The sequence below is a fragment of the Melopsittacus undulatus genome, chromosome 1 (genome assembly GCF_012275295.1).
Source record: "Melopsittacus undulatus isolate bMelUnd1 chromosome 1, bMelUnd1.mat.Z, whole genome shotgun sequence".
Taxonomy (NCBI): Eukaryota; Metazoa; Chordata; class Aves; order Psittaciformes; family Psittaculidae; genus Melopsittacus; species Melopsittacus undulatus.
The window spans coordinates 57,261,007-57,281,143 of NC_047527.1; the positions used below are offsets into that span (position 1 = coordinate 57,261,007).

The 20,137-nt window shown below is 34.8% G+C and overlaps 1 protein-coding gene across 1 annotated transcript in view; it reads left to right on the forward strand.

Moving 5' to 3' along the window:
• The window catches only part of CCDC102B (coiled-coil domain containing 102B), a 142,948-nt gene extending 124,481 nt beyond the window's left edge, over positions 1-18,467 (forward strand). The window contains exon 6 of the mRNA XM_034064518.1: positions 18,243-18,467. Within this exon, the coding sequence (XP_033920409.1) occupies positions 18,243-18,332 (90 nt within the window). The 3' untranslated portion in view covers positions 18,333-18,467. The remainder of the gene's footprint in view (positions 1-18,242) is intronic.
• The last annotated feature ends 1,670 nt before the right edge of the window (positions 18,468-20,137 follow it).

Below are 20,137 nucleotides of genomic sequence, written 5' to 3' on the forward strand. Positions count from 1 at the left end.
ATTGAATTCAAAATGGAATGTCTATTTCAAAGCTGGCTCAAAAAAAAAGGATACCACTGAAAAGGGGACATTAAATACTCTGAAAGGATATTTCTTTTTTATATTCTATTCTAGTATATTACAGTCTATTCTTTTCTTTTCTATTGGTTCTAAACAACAACTCTCCGTCTAATTTAGAGATAAAAATATTGACATTTTTGGCCTACCAAGCTGGACACCATGAAACAAAGGATACTATCTCAATGAACATGAGCAATTACATTATGTTGTGTAAAATGAATATGGGAAAAGAACACTGAGTGATTATATAATAGTTTTGCAAAGAAAAGATCTTGCATACTTATTCTATCAGATAAAAAAAATCCAAGACAAAGGAAAAACTGTACAGCATCATTGTACTATTAACTTCTGCAAAGTAAGGAAATACTGATACTGCTTTTCTATAGCTTTAGAATCAATTTTCTAGAAAATTTAAATTTTTAATTAAATATATTTTCTTTATCTTTCATTCTCAAAATTTAATGTTTTCTGAATTGACATCAACAATGAATTTATCTCATGATATATTTATTAAAACCTCGAATAACTTGTTTTGATTCGTAGAGTTTATGAGGAATTACATGTCAGATGCAGAAGGAAAAATGTATTCCCCCAGGTCCTGAATTTAATTAAGAAATCAAATAAGGAAAGGAAATGGTAAATATTGCTCCTTTATAAATTTTTTATAATCTTTTTATTAAATTAGAAAGTGTCTGACTTAAATTTCCATTCTTTTTGAATGCTTTCACCTATAGCTCTTTGAAAATGAGAAATACACTTGTGCAAAATGTTTTTATTTGATACTTCTAAAATTTAAAAATACAGGCTGATTTTGAGCAGGCATTTCATAAGACACTGCTATGCTGCTTTCATGCATAAAAGCTATAAAAATATTCTCATCACTAGTTTTTAGTTTTCTGGTATTTAATGGAACCTACACAGAAGCAAACATAAGGAGGTGGTGAATGGGTTATTTATGAACATCTAGAAGAACATAACAGAAAGACAGTTTCTGTGCTCTTTGATTTGCAGAGAGCACTCTGTAATTGTATTTGCCCTCTCTATTAAATTGAAAAGGCAAACAACAGTCTTCGATCAATGATTTGTTGAAATTATAGCCTACTTCTCTGCACTTAGCCCCTCATATTAAGTTTTCATTGCTTTTTTTAAAGCTTTAAAAGTTGCTAAATTGTTCATGCTGGTGATTTAATATCATCACAGAAGTAACTTTCTATACTAGAAAAAAAGATTTAATAATTCAATAATCCAAGTCTGTCTTTTTTTTTTTTTTCACTGACTGACAATATAGTAATGCTGACAGCATCACATACATTGCTTTTACGGGTTTGGATAAATTCATTATATAATTATATTTTTATGTTATGCTGATTATCTTCAATATCAACAGTATGTATACAATTGTCTACTCACCTACAAAGAGTATTATTTACCATTATCTTCTTTTGTATCTGAATTAAATAGCTACCCTTTTTAAGCACAGGCATTTTGACTTCATACTATAAGAGATACAAAAGGAAAAACCTGATATAGGAGTCCATGAAGAAGATGTATGCTTTCTATTTCACTTTACTATTTAGAGTTTCTTAGTGGAGCGAGTATTTATTTGGTAAAATCACTAACATTTTTTCAGACAAGAGTTAGATTCAATACATGTTGTTTTTTTTTCTTAAGCTCCTTACAATAAGCTTCTTATAATGTGATAAATCTTATATCTTTATAACACACACAGCTTTATAATATATAGCTTTCTTAAATCTTCTTAAGCATCTTGTAATGTAATAACCCATTTTTTGAAATGGGCTTGAATTCTTTCAATAATTATTGTATAGAGATAACCAGTGTATTATTCTGAAAGTTAACATGAAGTAGCAGATGATTTTGTTAAATAAAGGAATCAAAAAGGTGGAATATTAGCATGGTTGTTCTTAAAATGAGTAATTATCTTTCCTGGAATTGTTCTGTCATTAAAAACAAACACCATTTGCAGAATGATTAATAAAATTAATATCTTGATAATTAAACAGACAAGTTCTTTACTGCTGATATTAAATATTATAATCTTGAAACGTACTTTTATGGAAATGTTTTTGAAAGATCCACATTGTTTGCATAACAGGTAGAAATGAAAGACACTTCTTTTTACAAATAATTTTAAATTTCAACTTTTCTGAATGTGTGAGTGAGTGACCTTATAATGAGCATTATAAATGCGTATAATGGTTCTGAGATAATTGTCTTTGGCGAGAGTTTTAAAACTTTTTTTTGTAGTCAGCTGTGTATTTTCTGGTTCTTAAAAATTCTTCAACAGACAATTTGTCATGACAGTTTCTGTGTTAGTACCTCTTTTATTCCTGAGAGTTTTAATCAACTCTTTTAGACATGCTTATCACCTATCAGCACATATTTCAGTTATATTTTATTCTGGACAACAGAGGAGTCATTTTATTCCAGTTTTCAGATAGCAATGTGAAGCATTTTTACAAAGTTTCTTTTCAGCAGTATTTCAAAAAAAGTTAAAACTTACATTACATACACTTTTGTTATGGTAACATGTTTGCCATTCATCAGTTCCATACCTGAAAGCCTTCTGCTGTGACTTGCATTTACTATCACTTCTGAAAAACTTATTAGTGTATCTTATACATTTTCCTTGAAAGAAGCTGCTGAGTCCTTTTAAATATTTGACTTTGTCTGCTCGCACACACTGGAGGTATGTTTAAAGATATGACAGCAAATGAAAAAACCCACAGCAAACATAAAATTTTTTTGAAGCATCATCACAGATCTGTAGTGACCACCATTACCAAGTAAAATCTGTGACAAGACTCACACAATACAATCTGTCTTAATTCTCCAGGATGCAGTATAATCCCATTAGTACAGCAGTAGCTGTAGTAGAGTCACTTTTCAATAAAACTTCTGTATTTGCAGACACTGACCTACATATAAAGAAACAGATGATCAACACTTAAATTTTGAAGAAATGCAAATATTTAAAATTTAAGCAAAACTATTTACTTCATACAAATCAAGTTTTGATGCATGTAATTTCATTTAATAAGCTAATTAGTAAATATAAATGTGTATTCTTTATGGCTTTGTAGTTTTAAATAGACAGATTGCAATTTTTCAGCAGCACAATAACTTTTGTGTTAGAGAGCTAAAGGAAAAAATTAATACTTCTACCCCGAACTAAACAACATGTCATTTGTTGCAAAGTACATGAATTCAGAATAATTAAGAAATTGGTACAGTTGCAATTAAGAGATGCAGTAGGAAAGTGAGATTGTGAAAAGCAGTGTGAAAGAAGTACCCTAGTTGGAAAGTGATGTATGACCAACTGCTGGGATTTATAAGGAATAATGCACTCCGCAGAAGGTCCTGGAAACCTGACATTTGAATGATTAATGATCTTTATAAGTGCCTAGAAGATGTACTTCTATATTCTAGTGCCATGGCCCCTTTTAAGGACGAAGCTTGCAACTGAAGCTGGTTTCGTAAGATATCAAAAATGAAATATCTGCTGATGGGATTATGGGAAAGTATAGAGCTAGAGAAGCGGTCCTGTAAAATTTGTGCCAAATGAACTATGTTATATGAACTGCAGTGTATATAGTGAAGTTGCAAGACAGTTATGATGTTTCAAGTTTTGTACATCTTAGCAAGGTACAGCTTTGTTGAAGTGCAGTACTAATGGATATTAATTCTTAAGTGAGAAATATGAATATGTTATTTTGCCATTTTTTAGGCTACATTTAATCTCAAAAAAGAAATAGAATTATCTTAATTACTTAAATTCATCAAATTAATAAAAAAAATAACATTGATTTTAATGAAATATAATGGTGAATATAGCTGGATGTCTCCCAAAGAAGAAAATGTAACATAATCTCACTCTCAAAGTCATAACATATTCAAAATACCATTGGATTTTACTGGACAGAAAGAAATCAATTCTGAAATACAGAAGATTATGCTCTCTTTCCCAGAACTTTGAAACGCTGATAAAGATTTCATGTATTATAAAATCCTATGCTTATAAGTCTGAAAGTTTCTCACTGGTCAATGAAGCTATCTGTCTTAAATGTAGTCAGAGAAAAAAATAACTGAAGCAAAAAATTCCCCAAGTCCTACCAGAATGCATTTCAGATTTATAATTCTTCTCATGTAAATTTAAGTATCAGACTAAACAAAAAAATCTGAATTTCAGATGTTGTTTTCTGTCTGCATTAATGCTTAATGAATATAACAGAATAACACCACACAGAGTTCCATGTAAACTGGTATTCCTACTCCTAGTGGTGGACAAAAGTCGATTTGTGTAAGTCTGTAAGAACAAAGCAGATAGGTAGATATATGTCTCAGCAGTACAACAACAGATTCCTAGAAAGTCGAAGTCAAGGACTCCTCAGTCAGAGATGGTATCTTCTAAGAATTATATTGACTTTTCTTCTATTAAGTTATTCAGTAGCTTTCTGGACCCTTGTAAAGCTTTTGTAACAGCCTACTACAAGAGGTCTTAAGACTTAATTGTGTTCTGTTAAAAGTTATCCTTTCTTGGATCAACCCTGCCTTTTTCTGGTTTCTTCTGATGATCCCTAGTTACTGTGTTAGAGACTGTGACCTGTTCCTGTTCACTCCATCATATGCACCCTCAACAGTGGAAGCCATCCCATACATTTGTTTACATATTTGTTATGCTGCAAACCTTTTCCTGGTTTGTTTGATTTCTTCTCAGATGCACTAAACATTGTATTCAGCATTCAAGATGTGGTAATTTTATTGGATAAATATAATACCACAATAACGAGGATGATCAGGGGACTGGAGCACCTCCCATATGAAGACAGGCTGAGAAAGTTGGGGCGGTTCAGCCTGGAGAAGAGAAGACTGCGTGGAGATCTCACAGCAACCTTCCAGTATCTGAAGGGGGCTTACAGGGATGCTGGGGAGGGACTCTTCATTAGGGACTGTAGTGACAGGACAAGGGGTAACGAGTAAAAACTTAAACAGGGCAAGTTTAGATCAGGTATAACAAAGAAGTTCTTTACTGTTAGGGTGGTGAGGTATTGGAATGGGTTGCCCAGGGAAGTTGTGAGTGCTCCATCCCTGGCAGTGTTCAAGGCCAGGTTGGACAAAGCCTTGGGTGAGATGATTTAGTGTGAGGTTTCCCTGCCCATGGCAGGTGGGTTGGAACTAGATGGTCTTAGGGTCCTTTCCAACCCTAACTGTTCTATAATTCTATAAATATACGTGTGCACATATATACACGTTATATAAATAGATGAGGTGCCAAACTGGGTTCTGAATTTAAAAAGAGGGAAATTATTTATTCCAACATCTTTAGACAAAATATGTGCTACTCCCTTAGGTCCTTCTTCGTTGATCTCCAGAGATCGTTAAGTAGCTCTACTTCTACATCTGTAAATTTTAGGTTAAGGATATCGTTCTTTATGAGGTGAATTCTTATATTTACATTCATGAGTAAAGTACTAATAAGTACTTAATTTTATCTGCTGCAAACTTACAATCAATTACAAATATTTACAACTCTTAATTTTAGTAAACTAAACCTGAGAACAGTTTTTGGTCGCAGTTCTAGCTGTTTTGCGCAGCTTCACAAAAGCTGCTAGAAAGTTGCCCTGAAGACACATTTTAGGTGGTCTCAGATACGTATATAATTATCCTGTACTGACATTTAATTCATGAGGCAGTGACATCTCTAATGCTTTACAGCTGATAGAAAATTCAACAGAAAATGTTACAGTAGACATGTGCATGTGTTTTTGCACATACATAGCACAGAGATGACCTAAAGGAAAAAAATACACAAAACAGTATAGGTAATTGATTATAAAGACAGCACTAAGAAGATTACAATAATAGCTGTAATACCTTGCTAAACAGAAAATTAGATCACTGTTACTTTTCTGCTTTCTCCTCTGCACCTTTTTTTGGATTAGCCTGAATTGTCCTATGTCCATCCCTGACACCTTGAGCATACTCAAGGTGAGTGAACCAGAACACTCTTGTTGTGAGTGCTCCTGTGCAGGTAAACAAATGCAAGAACTATTTAATCCGTTTACTAAACCTGTTTTTCAAGACTGAAAACCCCAGTTGTTCACATTCATCATAAGAAGGAGGGCTGAAACGTACAATTATATAATAGACTGATGCCTGTCACCTCATGGACAAAATCACAGTGTGAGTTAGTGGTTTAGTGTGAGGTGTCCCTGCCCATGGCAGGAGGGTTGGAACTAGATGATCTTAAGGTCTTTTTCAGCTCTAACTATTCTATGATTCTATGATTCTAATAGCTATTGTGTTATCAATTTCCTTTTTTAATAGTTTTCTTTTCTTTACTATTCCAGAGCATTGTTACATTATCTTACCACTTTTCAATTCTGCATAATTAACAACTTTTTCCTTTCAAGGACAAGAGAAACATGTTCTTACTAAAAAGCGATGGGATGATTGAAAAGCAATTAATTTAATAAATGGAATAATTAGAAAGTTTTCTACTTCCAGTCCTGGTTTCAGCTTATTTAAAAACTACTTGTCTCTAACTAATCAAAAGTTAGCCATTCTTATATGATTTTTTTCTGTTTTGAATTCTCTGATTATCACTTCTCACTGAATCAATCCTGCTGTCACTTCACCCACCTGAAACCCTTTAAAGGTGTATTTTTACAACCCTCATTAGTTTCTGATCTTACATTAGGGATTTTTCCATATAACAAAGTTTCTTATTACATTTTTTAATAACATCTTCTGGATTTTGTGCAACACCCCAATTTGAATGGTTGTGTTCTGCTACATAAAGACTGTTGGGAAATAATTATATTCATATATTTGTAAATAAATTTTCACTTTAAGATTTCCAGTTATGTTCTTTTTTTTTTTTTCTTTTCTGAAAATTTTTCTTTTGATATGTTAGGTCAGCAGTAGAAAGAAGTAAATTCTGATTTTCCACTGGAAAGCTTGAAACCTGGCCAAAAGTCACATTGAATTTGTATATAGATTTACATAGGATTTTAATCAGATATATGCATACAGTTACTTATCTGACCACATAGCAAAGCACATATGAAAGACTACAATAAGATACATATATGCATTAAATTTTAAAGTGGAAGATAATAAAGAAAAATAGAAGTTAAAAAGACCAAGATACAAAGGAGCTTAAAAATTAATCTTTGCTTTTAAATCTCTTATTTTATTTTTGTAGGTATGTCTGGTAGTTCACAGATCACAGAATCATAGAATAGTAACAGTTGTAAAGGACCTTAAGATCATCTAGTTCCAACACCCCTGCCATGGGCAGGGACATCTCACACTAAACCATGACATCCAAGGCTCTGTCCAACCTGGCCTTGAGCACAGCCAGGGATGGAGCATTCACAGCTTCCTTGGGCAACCCATTCCAGTGGCTCACCATCCTCACAATAAACAATTTCTTCCTTATATCCGATCTAAACTTTCCCTGTTGAAATCTGAACCTGCTGCCTCTTCTCCCTTTACCACAGTCCCTACTGAAGTGTCCCTTCCCAGCATCCTTATAGGCCCCCATCAGACACTGAAAGACTGCTATGAGGTCTCCACACAGCCTTCTCTTCTTCAGGATAAACAGCCCCAACTTTCTCAACCTATCTTCATACTGGAGGTGCTCCAGTCCTCTGATCAATCTTGTGGCCCTCCTCTGGACTTGTTCCAACAGTTCCATGTCCTTTTTATGTTGAGGACACTGGAACTGCACACAATACTCCAAGTGAGTTCTCACGAGAGCAGAGTAGAGGGGCAGGATCACCTCCTTTGACCTGCTGGTCACGCTTCTTTTGATGCAGCCCAGTATACAAATGCTTTGCAGAAGTCCAGGTAGATGTTGTCAACTGCTCTGCGCCTGTCCATCAAGTCTGTCATAAGAATGGGGGGAAGTGAGCGAACGACTGCATGGTTCTGGATTGCCAGCTGGGCTTAAACCATGACAGTACTTTTCATCATAGGAGGTCACAAAATTGGTCAGGCAGGATTTCCCTTTTGTAAAGCCATGTTGGCTGCCACCAAGCACCTTGTTGTTTTTCATGTGCCTTAGCATGCCTTCCAGGAGAATCTGCTCCAAGATTTTGCCAGAGGTGAGACTGACTGGTCTGTAGTTCCCCGGGTCATCCATTTTCCCCTTCTTGAAAATGGGGATTATATTCCCCTTTTTCCAGCCATTGGGAACTTCACCTGACTGACATGATTTTTCAGATATGACAGCCAGTGGCTTTGCAACTTCATTTGCCAGCTCCTTCAGGACCCAGGGGTGGATTTCGTGAGGTCCCATATACTTGTGCACATTCATGTTCTTAAGATGGTCTTGAACCGGATCCTTTCTTACAGTAGGCCTAGGGTCTTCATTCTCACAGTCCCTGCATCTGCTTCCAAAAGTACTCCTCCTGCATCAGTTTATGATGTTAATGGAATTATACTGGAACAAAGTTGATCAAATCCAGCATTTATAACAAATCAACAGTATTCAGAACCATAAGATGAAAAGAATAGTTTATTTAGTTTATTTAATTTTTTTGTGCTTATTAAATTTAACAAAGATAATGTATGTACTTGTCGTGGTTTAAACCAAGTCCCCCTACTCCCGGAGAGTTAGGAAGGAAAATCCAAAGAATGTAGCCCCCACGGATTGAGATAAGAACAGTTTAATTGCTAAGGCATAACACAAAACCCCTACTGCCAATTACTACTACAAATAATAATGATACAGCAAACAGCAAATGAAAAGAATACAACACCCCACCAGCCACCGACCCATAACTCACTCCACCCTGCCTGGCTGAGCACTGCGTGCTCCCTCCTCCATTTTCCTCTAGAGCTCTACCCCTCCAGCTTTCTCTTTCCCAGTATGCATCCTGGGCATCACGTGCTATGGTATGGAATACCTCATTGGCTAGCCTGGGTCAGGTGTCCTGTCTCTCCTTCCTCCCAGACTCCCCTCCTCCACCTGGCTGGAAAAAAAAACCTTGAACAAAAACACCCTTAAAACATGCTCAACCCATGACAGTACTCTAATTTCTACATATCCTATGGTGGTGTCATTTACTATCTAACAATTATGTAGATTCTGTATCTTCTATACAAGCTTGTAAAATTCCTAAAATCTAACATCTACTATGCAGACAGTATTCTCAACCTGCTTTTGTTATTTCTGATCCCAGCAGAACGATGCTCACTTTAAATCACCTGCTGTGATTCATAATTTTCAGGAAAAAAAGATATTATATTGAATCAGTTCTGCTTGGTTTAACAATATAACAAAAAGCTGTATTATGTTTCTTGTCACAGAAGAGCTTCATAACATGTCATTCCATTTTTTTCTTAATATGTAAATAGGAAGATTATTTTTTTTCTTAATTGCAACAATATTACTAAAAGATAGAAGATTTCAGGCATCTAAGGGGTAGTGTGACGAATTCAGTCTTTACAAGTAGCAAAATATTTAGAGATATGAAAACCCAAGGAACTGCAAATCAGCACTCAGAAAGAGAATCTCAATAGTAATAAAATTGACCTATGCAGACAAATAAATAAATAAATAAATAAATCACAGGTTTTCTATATTGATACAGAAACCAACAATGTTCAAGATCTAAGACCTTTTCTATCACTGACAATTATAAATAAAATTGCAGATGATGTGAAATTTACCTCAAATACATATAATCTGAACTGCTAATATTCCATGTTAACACACAACAAAATCACATTTGCATATGCTCCAGCTTCTGAATAGGTCAAATGGTTGGATAGGTTACTTTTCAAGGAAAACTAAACACTGGTAAGTAAATCAAACATTAGGAAAACTGGACAAGGAAAAAAAAAAGGAAAAGTGCTCTATATCTTATCTATCTGTGCTTTATATTTTGTCTTTAACTGCTTTACTCTTGGTCTGCTTTTGTCTTTTTCTGCTTAACTGCCATTTAGGTATTAATGTCCTCCCCTTGTTTTTGCATATTTAAGATAATTTTACTGGTCCTGAGAGCACTTGTAGTATTTTATCAGACATGATAGGTCCTTAGATAAAGAAACCTTCACATTACCAGATTATCGTTATCATTTGTTGCTTTTCACTTCAGCTCCCACATGACTTAAGCAGTCAAAACCTTACAAACCACAGAGCTGGAGATTAGTGCTTTGTGGTACTTGAAAGCTGAGGTTCAGACTTCCAGTTAGATAATTTTCTAGCTCCATGCTATCTTTAACAGCTTGTGAGATAGTAGCTACTATCATGTCAGAATTTGAAGCTGGGAGGAATGGAAGGGAGTAGAATAAGTAATTGTAATGTGCACATTTATTTTCTGTTTCTCAGCCTTCCAAGTTTTAAAAGAACTGCTTTCACTGTTGCAAAGCTTGTAATCACAGCACAGCAGTAATGCATGGTATTTCTTTATACTCCAGCCAGCTCAAGAGATACCAAACTTTACTACTGTCAAAAATGATTTTGGGCAATGTTCCAAGGAAAAACACGGAGTACAGAAGATCTCTCCAGTGCTTTTTAGAACTCTTCTATAATTTTCATTCAACTACTATAACTAGGAGTCATAATATTGCATGATACTGCAGTACAGGAAGTAGTTTTCCAGGAATTAAGTGGTTTATTTTATTGAGGGTCCATGATTTTTCCTTATTTCAAAGAGAACTTAATTTTCAGTTTAAATATACGTGTAGTGTTTCCAGTGTGCAAAAAAATGTACATAGCAAAGAACCTAGCTGACATGATTCGGAAAATAGCCAACTTAGTTTCAAGACAAATTTGGATGGAGAATAGGAAATGGATAAGGGGAGGAGGGGGGAGGAAAGTAAATGTCTGCTGCAGAGCTGAATATTTTTCCTACCTGGAAGAAGTAAGAGAAAAAGAAGGAAGATGCATGTTGAGCAACTGTTAAAAGTTAAGAATCCTGAAAGGGTAAATGTAACTAAATTGAAGCTAGCCACTATGTAATTACTGGGAAGGGAAATGATCATGCTGTTTATTGGCCTAGAGATTATGCAGGTGAAAATACTACTATATCAAGTGAATCTTAATATGTGAAAAAGGAATGAGAAAAGAGCTTGTGCCAGCTGTACTTTCTTATCATTTCTTCATCTATTAATAAAGATGTCTACAGAAAGCCTTCCATGCAAATCACACTTCTTAAAACAGAAAAGTCACTACACATTATTATCTTTTCCTTTGTAGGACTAGAAGAACCGTTTGTGTGTTCAGCAGTCAGAGGGCATTTTGTAAAGAATCATAGAATTATAGAACAGTTAGGGTTGGAAAGGACCTTAAGATCATCCAGTTCCAGCCCCCCTGCCATGGGCAGGGACACCTCACACTAAACCATGTCACCCAAGGCTTCATCTAACCTGGTCTTGAACACTGCCAGGGATGGAGCACTCACAGCCTCCCTGGGCAACCTATTCCAGTACCTCACCACCCTAACAGTAAAGAATTTCTTCCTCATATCCAGTCTAAACCTCCCTTGTGTAAGTTTTAACCTGTTACCCCTTGTCCTGTCACTACAGTCCCTAATGAATAGTCCCTCACCAGCACCCCTGTAGGTCCCCTTCAGATACTGGAAGGTTGCTGTGAGATCTCCACGCAGTCTTCTCTTCTCCAGGCTAAACAGCCCCAACTTTCTCAGCCTGTCTTCATATGGGAGGTGCTCCAGCCCCCTGATCATCCTCGTGGCCCTCCTCTGGACTTGTTCTAACAGTTCCATGTCCTTTTTATGTTGAGGACACCAGAACTGCACACAGTACTCCAAGTGAGGTCTCACGAGAGCAGAGTAGAGGGGCAGGATCACCTCCCTAAAGCATGTTACACTAATAAGTCTTTTACTATGTACTTATAAGTAGATAAGTCTTATACTATCTACTTATAAGTCTTTAAATAGAGTATCACCTTCTTTATGAGTAAGTAATTTGGCTAAAAGTTCATGGTGTTTGTTCGGGTTTTTTTTTCCTGTTTAATATGATCATATGAAAAAGAAAACAAAACACGAAAACCTATTGATTGTGTTGTGTCAGTCACTATTTAACATTTCTGACATCTCATTTTCAATTTTTACTTTTAAATTTGAGTGTTTGCAATTAAAATGTCAAACTCAATGATTTCCAGAGAATAATGGTGAAACCAATTTTCATTTTGTCTTAATGTATGCTTAGCAATAGCAAAAGAAATACTTTGTATCAAAATATAAGGGCATTTCCTGTTCCTTTATTGTAAGATGAAAAAAATTACATAAAATTGAGAAAAAGTAGTGGACATAGACTTTTTAAACAAACTGTGAAAAAAATGTACTTTTTTTCTGCATTCTTTCACTGTAAAAGCAGATGATACAGATATTGTTTCATTCCACTGTGCTCATAATATTCTAAAAAAACAAAGGTAGAAAAGTCAAAAGATTTCTGACATTTGCCTAAAAATGTGAAATTCTTTATTTCTCGTGTCCATTTTGCTGAAGAGAGTGGATACAATTTTCTCTATCATGTAGCTGAAATGAAGTTGGGTTTTGGGTTTTTTTTGTTGTTTTTTTTTTTTTTTCAGAAAGGTGGTTTTATTTCTCGTAAATATGGTCATACCATAACTTGGCATGATCAAATTCTAAAATATCAGAATTTAAGAGAGTGAATATGCAAAGTCAACTGAGCAAAAGTGTGTGATTATCTGAGAACTAGAAAAAAAAAACAAACAAAAAACCAGATCTTTTCAAAGGTAATCTTTAATCCTACTATGTGCCAGAATAATGAAATTGTTATGTTATAAATGGGAATGATTCTTCTTTGGAAAAACTCACTGTTAACAAGACCTGAATTTATGAACGAATGTCTGAAGAAGTCCTTTTATGTTAGGTACCCACTGTGTAATATTCATCCTCTGCTGTTCTTAAAGTGTTTAAAGTGCGTGACTTAAACTTTTTAATCTCTAGAAATACTTATTTCTGGTTCTGCTTGGCAAAACTACAGTGATTGAGCTGCAAATATTTGTTTCTAGTTCACAGCAAAGTTTGATCTAAACTGGCATTTATGTCATATTCAGAAATATTAAATCTATTGCTTTACTAAACTTCATTATTAGTTATTGCAATACGCTGTACCAGAAATGTACTAGGGATATTTATTCTGAGACAAATTTTAAAGTTCAAAGGGTACATAATTATATGGCAAAACACATATTTTCTTTTAAGGAAAATCAGAAAAGCATAATTTTGCATGAGTTCCAAGGAAATAAATATAATTAAATTAGAAATACAAAAAGAAACCAAACATGACTTGGAGTCTTGTGGGTCTCAAAGGAAACACAACATTTAAAGAAAAACTCATACTGTTTGAGAACTCATATAGCATTTTTAGAGACAGGAATCACACAGTGAATGAGTTTACACAGGTTCTAAGCACTTTTTGCCTTGTAAAGATATGAAACTTAATTCAATATCCATATGTGTAATCACTGTCTGTAAAAGTCCCTAATTGGAAATGGCAAATGTGTTTTAATTAAATCATAAGCTGACATAAATCTATGTTACTGTAATTTGGGCAGGAACCTGTAATTCTGCTGAGAATATTAATTATTTTAGGCGCTAATAAATGTCTAAAATTGATGTATAGTTTATACAGTGAAGATACTTAAGTTTGTAATGATTTCCTTTCTTCATTCTAATTTGGTTTCATAGCAGAGAATCCTTGCTTCTCCATGCATGCTTGGAAATAATGCATGATTTTTTGAACAGTATTGTATATCACAACTGTCATGGGTGAGACAATAAATGGCAAATCCTAGTGGATCTGGACTGATGTTTGTTATTATTTATTGTTATTATTAAATCAGCTCTCACATTTTTATCTTTTAAAATTAAATATTCAGGATATTAGCTATCTGGTATAATCAGTTATTTGATCTAAACTTCTGTGATGTTAGCATCTGGGAAGCTGGTGGGTTTTTCTAAATTCAATCTAATTTTATTTTCTATATCAAAGTCATGAAACAGTATATGACTCTTTTTAAAATGTAGATAAGATAATTAACAATATTCCTTTGAGAACTTGGTAGGATTGGGCTGGTGTGGGAAAATTCAATTCTTCCTGGAGACATGTGAAATCTGTAATTACCACAGAAAGAGACAATGTGTTTTACATATAATTTTAATCTCATCTGGGGGAATCCTGAGATTCCTTAATCTTCTTTAGGTTTCCAAGAATAAATATCCATAAAAGAGAAAAATCTTTCAGACATCTTGATTTCTTTCTCTTTTCCACACGTACAGGTGGACATTTATCAGTCCATAATCATGTGTATTTCTTGTTGTACTTTAACACTGCGACACTAGTCCCTTACTATTTCGCCTTTAATCTACACTGCTGAGAGATACCTACATCTGTCCTTTGGAAGTCTTCATTGATTAAAACCATCAACAACCTTGTAATGTCACTCTGTAGCATCATTACAGAAAATTGTATGAGGACTTAAGAAGACAATAATAATTCTACCTTAAAATAATTCAGTCTAGTTCTTCCAATTAATTAAGGTTTGCAAAAAAATCTTACCTTTTTTTAGTACTTACTGTGTACTTACACTAAAAAAAATAATAATTTTAAGTAGCAATGAAGAATTTTAAAATATTCTGCAGAGAAATGCACACACAAAAGATATTAATTGAGCTCTAAATCAGTGATGCTAAACAAAAACAAGGAAATGCATGGTGAAGCAGGAAATGAACCATATGTTACTGTATACCTGGGCACAATAGGGACACTATCTTAATGGCTTTCTTAATGTTCCTGTTGTACCAGATACTGCTGGACATATGGTATTCTTCTTTTTTATATGCCTGTGAATTTTCCTGATTTTGTTAGCTAACTTTGATAGCATTTTCTGTTTGTCTGCTGTTAGGAAGAGGGCTTTAAAATGTTTTGCTCATTTATCTGGAGTTCAAAACCTATGTATTTAATTTTGCATATTCATTTGTACCAAACCCTTTTTTTTTTTTTTGCTAAAGAAGTTGCATATTCATTTTATTATGCTTTCCACAATTTCAGTCCCTGTCTGGCAATAATTTGGAACAAATTGTGTAGTCCTTCCACATACAGAAGGGTTTTGACTCACTCTCAGTGCTGACCTAACAGCTGGCTAAAGCAACAGCAGCTGCAAAGCTGTCTGAGCTTTTCATGACCAGGATAACGGAATTATAGAAATATTTAGGTTGGAAAAGACTTTTCAGATCATCAGGGCATTAACCTAGCGCTGCCATATCCATAATTAAAACATGTCTTTAAGTACAACATCTACCTGTCTTTTCATTACCTGCAGTGGTGATTCAGCCGCTTCTCTGGGCAGCCTGTACCAATGCTCAATAACCCTTTCAGTCTTCCTTAAATCCAATCTAAACTTCCACTGGCACAACTTGAGGCCATTTCCTCTTGTCCTTCCACTTGTTACTTGGCCACTCAGGCAATTTGCTGCTTCCCTGCCTGCCCTGGAGAACCTCAGAAAGCTCCATTTGGAAGCAGACATGTTTCCCCTTTCACCTGGCTCCTAGTGCTCTTTCTATCATGTGGCTCAAGGACACACTATAACAACTTCTTATCCCATTCCTTCCCAGATGCTGGTTGTTGTCAAGGTTAGCTGGTCCAGACTACCCACAGAAAAGATTTCTTTAATCTTTTTATGGCAGGAACGCCATAAATGTTCATACTGAGTTAGACTGTCATTGCTTCCATCACATGGAATACACACATTGAAATCGCAAAAGTGCAGAACTATTAGGAAGAATTATATCTTCTAAACAGAGAAGAGCAATTGAGCCAAACCCTTTTGATATATATTATACCTTGGCAAAAATTCCCTTCCATAAAGCAGTGACCTCAGGGGTTCCTGCAGGACTTACTTGAAGACTGTTGTAAACCAACATGGAAATGAAAGCAAGTTGTACATTAGCTTGTCAACAAGCACTCTGAAGTTCTGTGATTTGTTACAGATTGGGACTACTCTTTTAAAAAAGCATGGATGCATGCTAGGGATTCCTGGCAAGTGTGTAAGCTTTCGCACAAACATTCAAAGCTTACCATTCTATGTATCATGCATTTGTTTTAGTAGTAGGTCATATGTGTAACTGCATTCATTTGATTGCAGAATGGATGTCAGAATGAAGCTCTTACTCTTTTATAGTTACCTTAACATAACATCTAGATACGCAGCATGTTTCTAAAATATTTAATTAAAAAATATTGCAAAAACAAGTAACTTGATTTGTCCTGAAAGTGTGTTCTGTGTGCTCCTAGGGGATCAAGAGGTAATTTAAGCCCATAGCTATCAGTTAAGGGCTAGTTATGGGTATTATTTTGCATATATTTTTAGTTTATTTTTTTAAATTTCATTTACAATTCATTTGCTAGTTTTAGGGATTTTATTTTTAGTTTATATTAGTATATTTTAGATTAGAAAAATTAATGGAGAAGGAAGAAACTATGAGTGATATTGCACAAATACATGCACAGAAGTATTTTTGATAATGAGTTGTTAACAGAACTTATGTAGAATTTCTAATGACAAAATTATTATTGAAAATCATTAAAGTAATTAAAAAGGAAATGTCAATTTGTTTTAAAAAAATAAAATCCTGTGAAATCAGTAACAACAACTGTTTTCAATCATTTTAGTCTTGTGTATCCAGCAGGGTGAAAAATTTGCCAGCTTATTGATTCTTACTGATGCAGAGCTTGGCAACCAGTCTGTGTCTGAAATGATTACTGAATGTGTTCATCAGCAGACAGGAGCATCATGTGATCTGTGACTCTGCAAGTGATCACACGGCTGTGCTAGCTCAAAAACTTCTACTATTTGGCATCTTACTTAACCCAGAGTGATTTTGACATGTAATGCTGGGTTTTTCTAAGTACACAGTTGTTTTCTAAATAGTAGACAGATTAGATTAGAGTAGATGTGTATGCATAATTGCATGAAGGACTCATTCACACTACCAGGAGCTGGATTAGAGCTACTAAGAAATTACTAGGAAACAACATGTTCCACAGCTAGACAACAACTCTCAGTTTCCTTGACATGTTTGGACATTCTTAACAAGACTTTTAAGGTCCCAGAGCTAAGACTGATCCAAAGGGTTTATGAACTCCTTTTGCTGAAAGCCTGTTCAAGATACATTAAAAAGACAAGAAACACAGGAATTGCACTGTGGCTTGACAGCATGATTTCAATGAAAGTGTAAAGATGACACTGGGAGAATTGGAGATGTATGCCCCTAAGCTTAAGGCATAGAAAATTTTCAGTTAAACATGGATGAGGTAAAAGCTAGTAATATACAGAAGTAGTTTAGATCTGCCAGGATTTATTCACTCTTACATGTGGGTTTCCTGGGTCAGTTTCTAGTATAGCTACCTTGGGCAGTACTTAAACTCCTAAATCTTAATAAGCCTGTGTTCTGTGCAGGGCTACTGTCTTTTTACTGTGTTCTGAGTTCCAGAGAGCATAATAGCCTGTTTCTGGTGCCCACCTTGAGTGGCAGTTATTGTTCTACTGCACATTGGTTTTGAGCCTGTGATTTACCAACCCAAAATTTATAAAAACCTATATTTTTAGCGTGGCTAAGTTATAATTATGCTTTTGCAAGTAATCTCTCCCTGTTGCTATTAATGTAATATGAAGACATTATGCTGGACTGCTGTCTAGAATTCTGTCAAATTAGTGGTTTGAGATGTCTTTGACCTTTTTCACTATTCTCCACTTTTCCTTCTTCTGATAAAAAGACTCACAAGTTATACATAAGTACTTTAAATGTATCTTGAATAGCAACAGTGCTGCAGTTCAGAATTGTCAATCAATAAATATTAGCTCCTAGACATCAAAAGTGAAGCAAGTGTAGACTACTTCTCACTGTGAAAGACAATTCCAAGTAATTGCTCTGAAACACTATAGTTTTTTCTTCATTGTTCAGGAATCAGTTGAAAAAAGTTTCTAATGCATACTCTAATGCAAGCGTAATAATACTGATTTTTTTTTCCCATGTAAATTCTACTGTCTCCTATTGTATTTTTTTTCTCAGAATAAATTTGATCTGCAATTGTTTTAAACTTAAACTGACCTTTTTGCTTAGTGTTGTGGTCACATATCTTTAAAAATTTCATTTCAGAGTCGAGAGACAGAAGAAAGTAAACTCAGGATCTGGGACCAGACAAAGTTATTTGGATGTTGCTGGAAAGTCTACCAAGAAAGCGAGTGAAGATGCAGGAGATCATCAAACAGCCCTGCAGCAAAAAAAGCTAACAGTAAAGAGGAGGGACAATAAAAGTAAACTCTTAATAAAGACTTAAAGGAAAATTTCATTGAAGAAGTGCATGCCAGACATATGCAGGAACACTGTATGCATTATTTCTATGTATTCTAGATTTTACTATGAGAATCAAGGAAAATTTGCTAGTGCCAGTGTGTACTAACTTAGAATTTTTGTTAACAGTTTTCTGTCCTTCCTTTCCAGTTGTCTTTATTGCACTCTTCTAAAGCAAAAGGCAGACTTTGATTTTACATTTAGGAAAAAAATACTTTAGAATGTAAACAGCTTATGAAAGGTTCACATTTAGTCCTGGGAAGACAGTGAGTCTGAAATGGAAGTCAATGATTTGTTTCTTGCTTTGCTCCTGTCTTTTCTTTGTTTTTTTTTATAACGGACAAGTGAGTTTGTTTCACAGGTTCCCCAGTTCTTCCAGCTTGACATACGCACTACACCTTTTTTGATTATAAAAAAAAAGAAGCTTTTATTTAAAATACCTGAATGTTATTACTTATACATTTAGATTTTAAAAGTATTTGTCTTTCTTAAACTTATGACATAAAAGAAATACATAGATATATCACATTATTTTACATTTGAGTTTATTAATTGTCCATGTAAAAATTGTAAATGTCACATAGAAACTAACATGAATACATTAAGATAAACTGCAAAAGTAGATTTTGAAAATTTTAGAAAAAATCATTATTTATAAAAACAACAGTAACTTTCAGACACAAATTATAATGTTTGCTGTTTGACATATACAGTTATTGATGTATAGGTAGATTCTGTTTCACAGTTTCTGCGAACCTGTCTTACTTGCTAAGCAATGTTTGATTCATGCCTTATATCGCTATAAAATGAGAACTTCTGAGAGAATTCTAGTTGTATTTAAAGCTAAGAGTATTTCTCACACCACTAATATATTACATTCTCCTTCTAAGCCTCTGTTGCAGCTATCGTGTCTTCTTGATTTGTCTTGCAATTTACCTAGCATCATATAAAAAGAAACAATTATTTTCACAATTTGTAACTGTAGAAGTCTTTGTGAAGGCAATGTGTGCATAGTTAAAATTTGCTTAGTTTCAGGTGCAGATTGGTCAAGTTTATAAACGGCAAGCATTAAAGATTATTAATTACACCGGAATCACATTTTTTTCCAGGAATTCCCTAAGCTATAAATGATTGGAGGCTAAAATTAGCCAGAAGACTCTATCTGTGTTTGTGGCCATCTCAGAGCACCAGCTTTTGGCTGCTGCTGGAGATGGTATGCTAAAGTAGAAGGATCCATGTTTTGACTATAGGGATGCTGGGGAGGGACTATTCATTATGGACTGTAGTGACAGGACAAGGGGTAACAGGTTAAAACTTACACACGGGAGGTTTAGACTGGATATAAGGAAGAAATTCTTTACTGTTAGGGTGGTGAGGTACTGGAATAGGTTGCCCAGGGAGGTTGTGAGTGCTCCATCCCTGGCAGTGTTCAAGGCCAGGTTAGATGAAGCCTTGGGTGACATGGTTTAGTGTGAGGTGTCCCTGCCCATGGCAGGGGGGCTGGAACTGGATGATCTTAAGGTCCATTCCAACCCTAACTATTTTATGATTATATGACTACCTTATGTTCTTAGCCTTCTCTCATGTTTAGAAGTACTGACCTAAACCCAGCCATTACCTTTCAGAATACAGTAAGGGATGCATAATGAAGGAATAGTGCCTCTGTTGCCGGTAGCTGATGCTAAAGTTCATCAACAAAG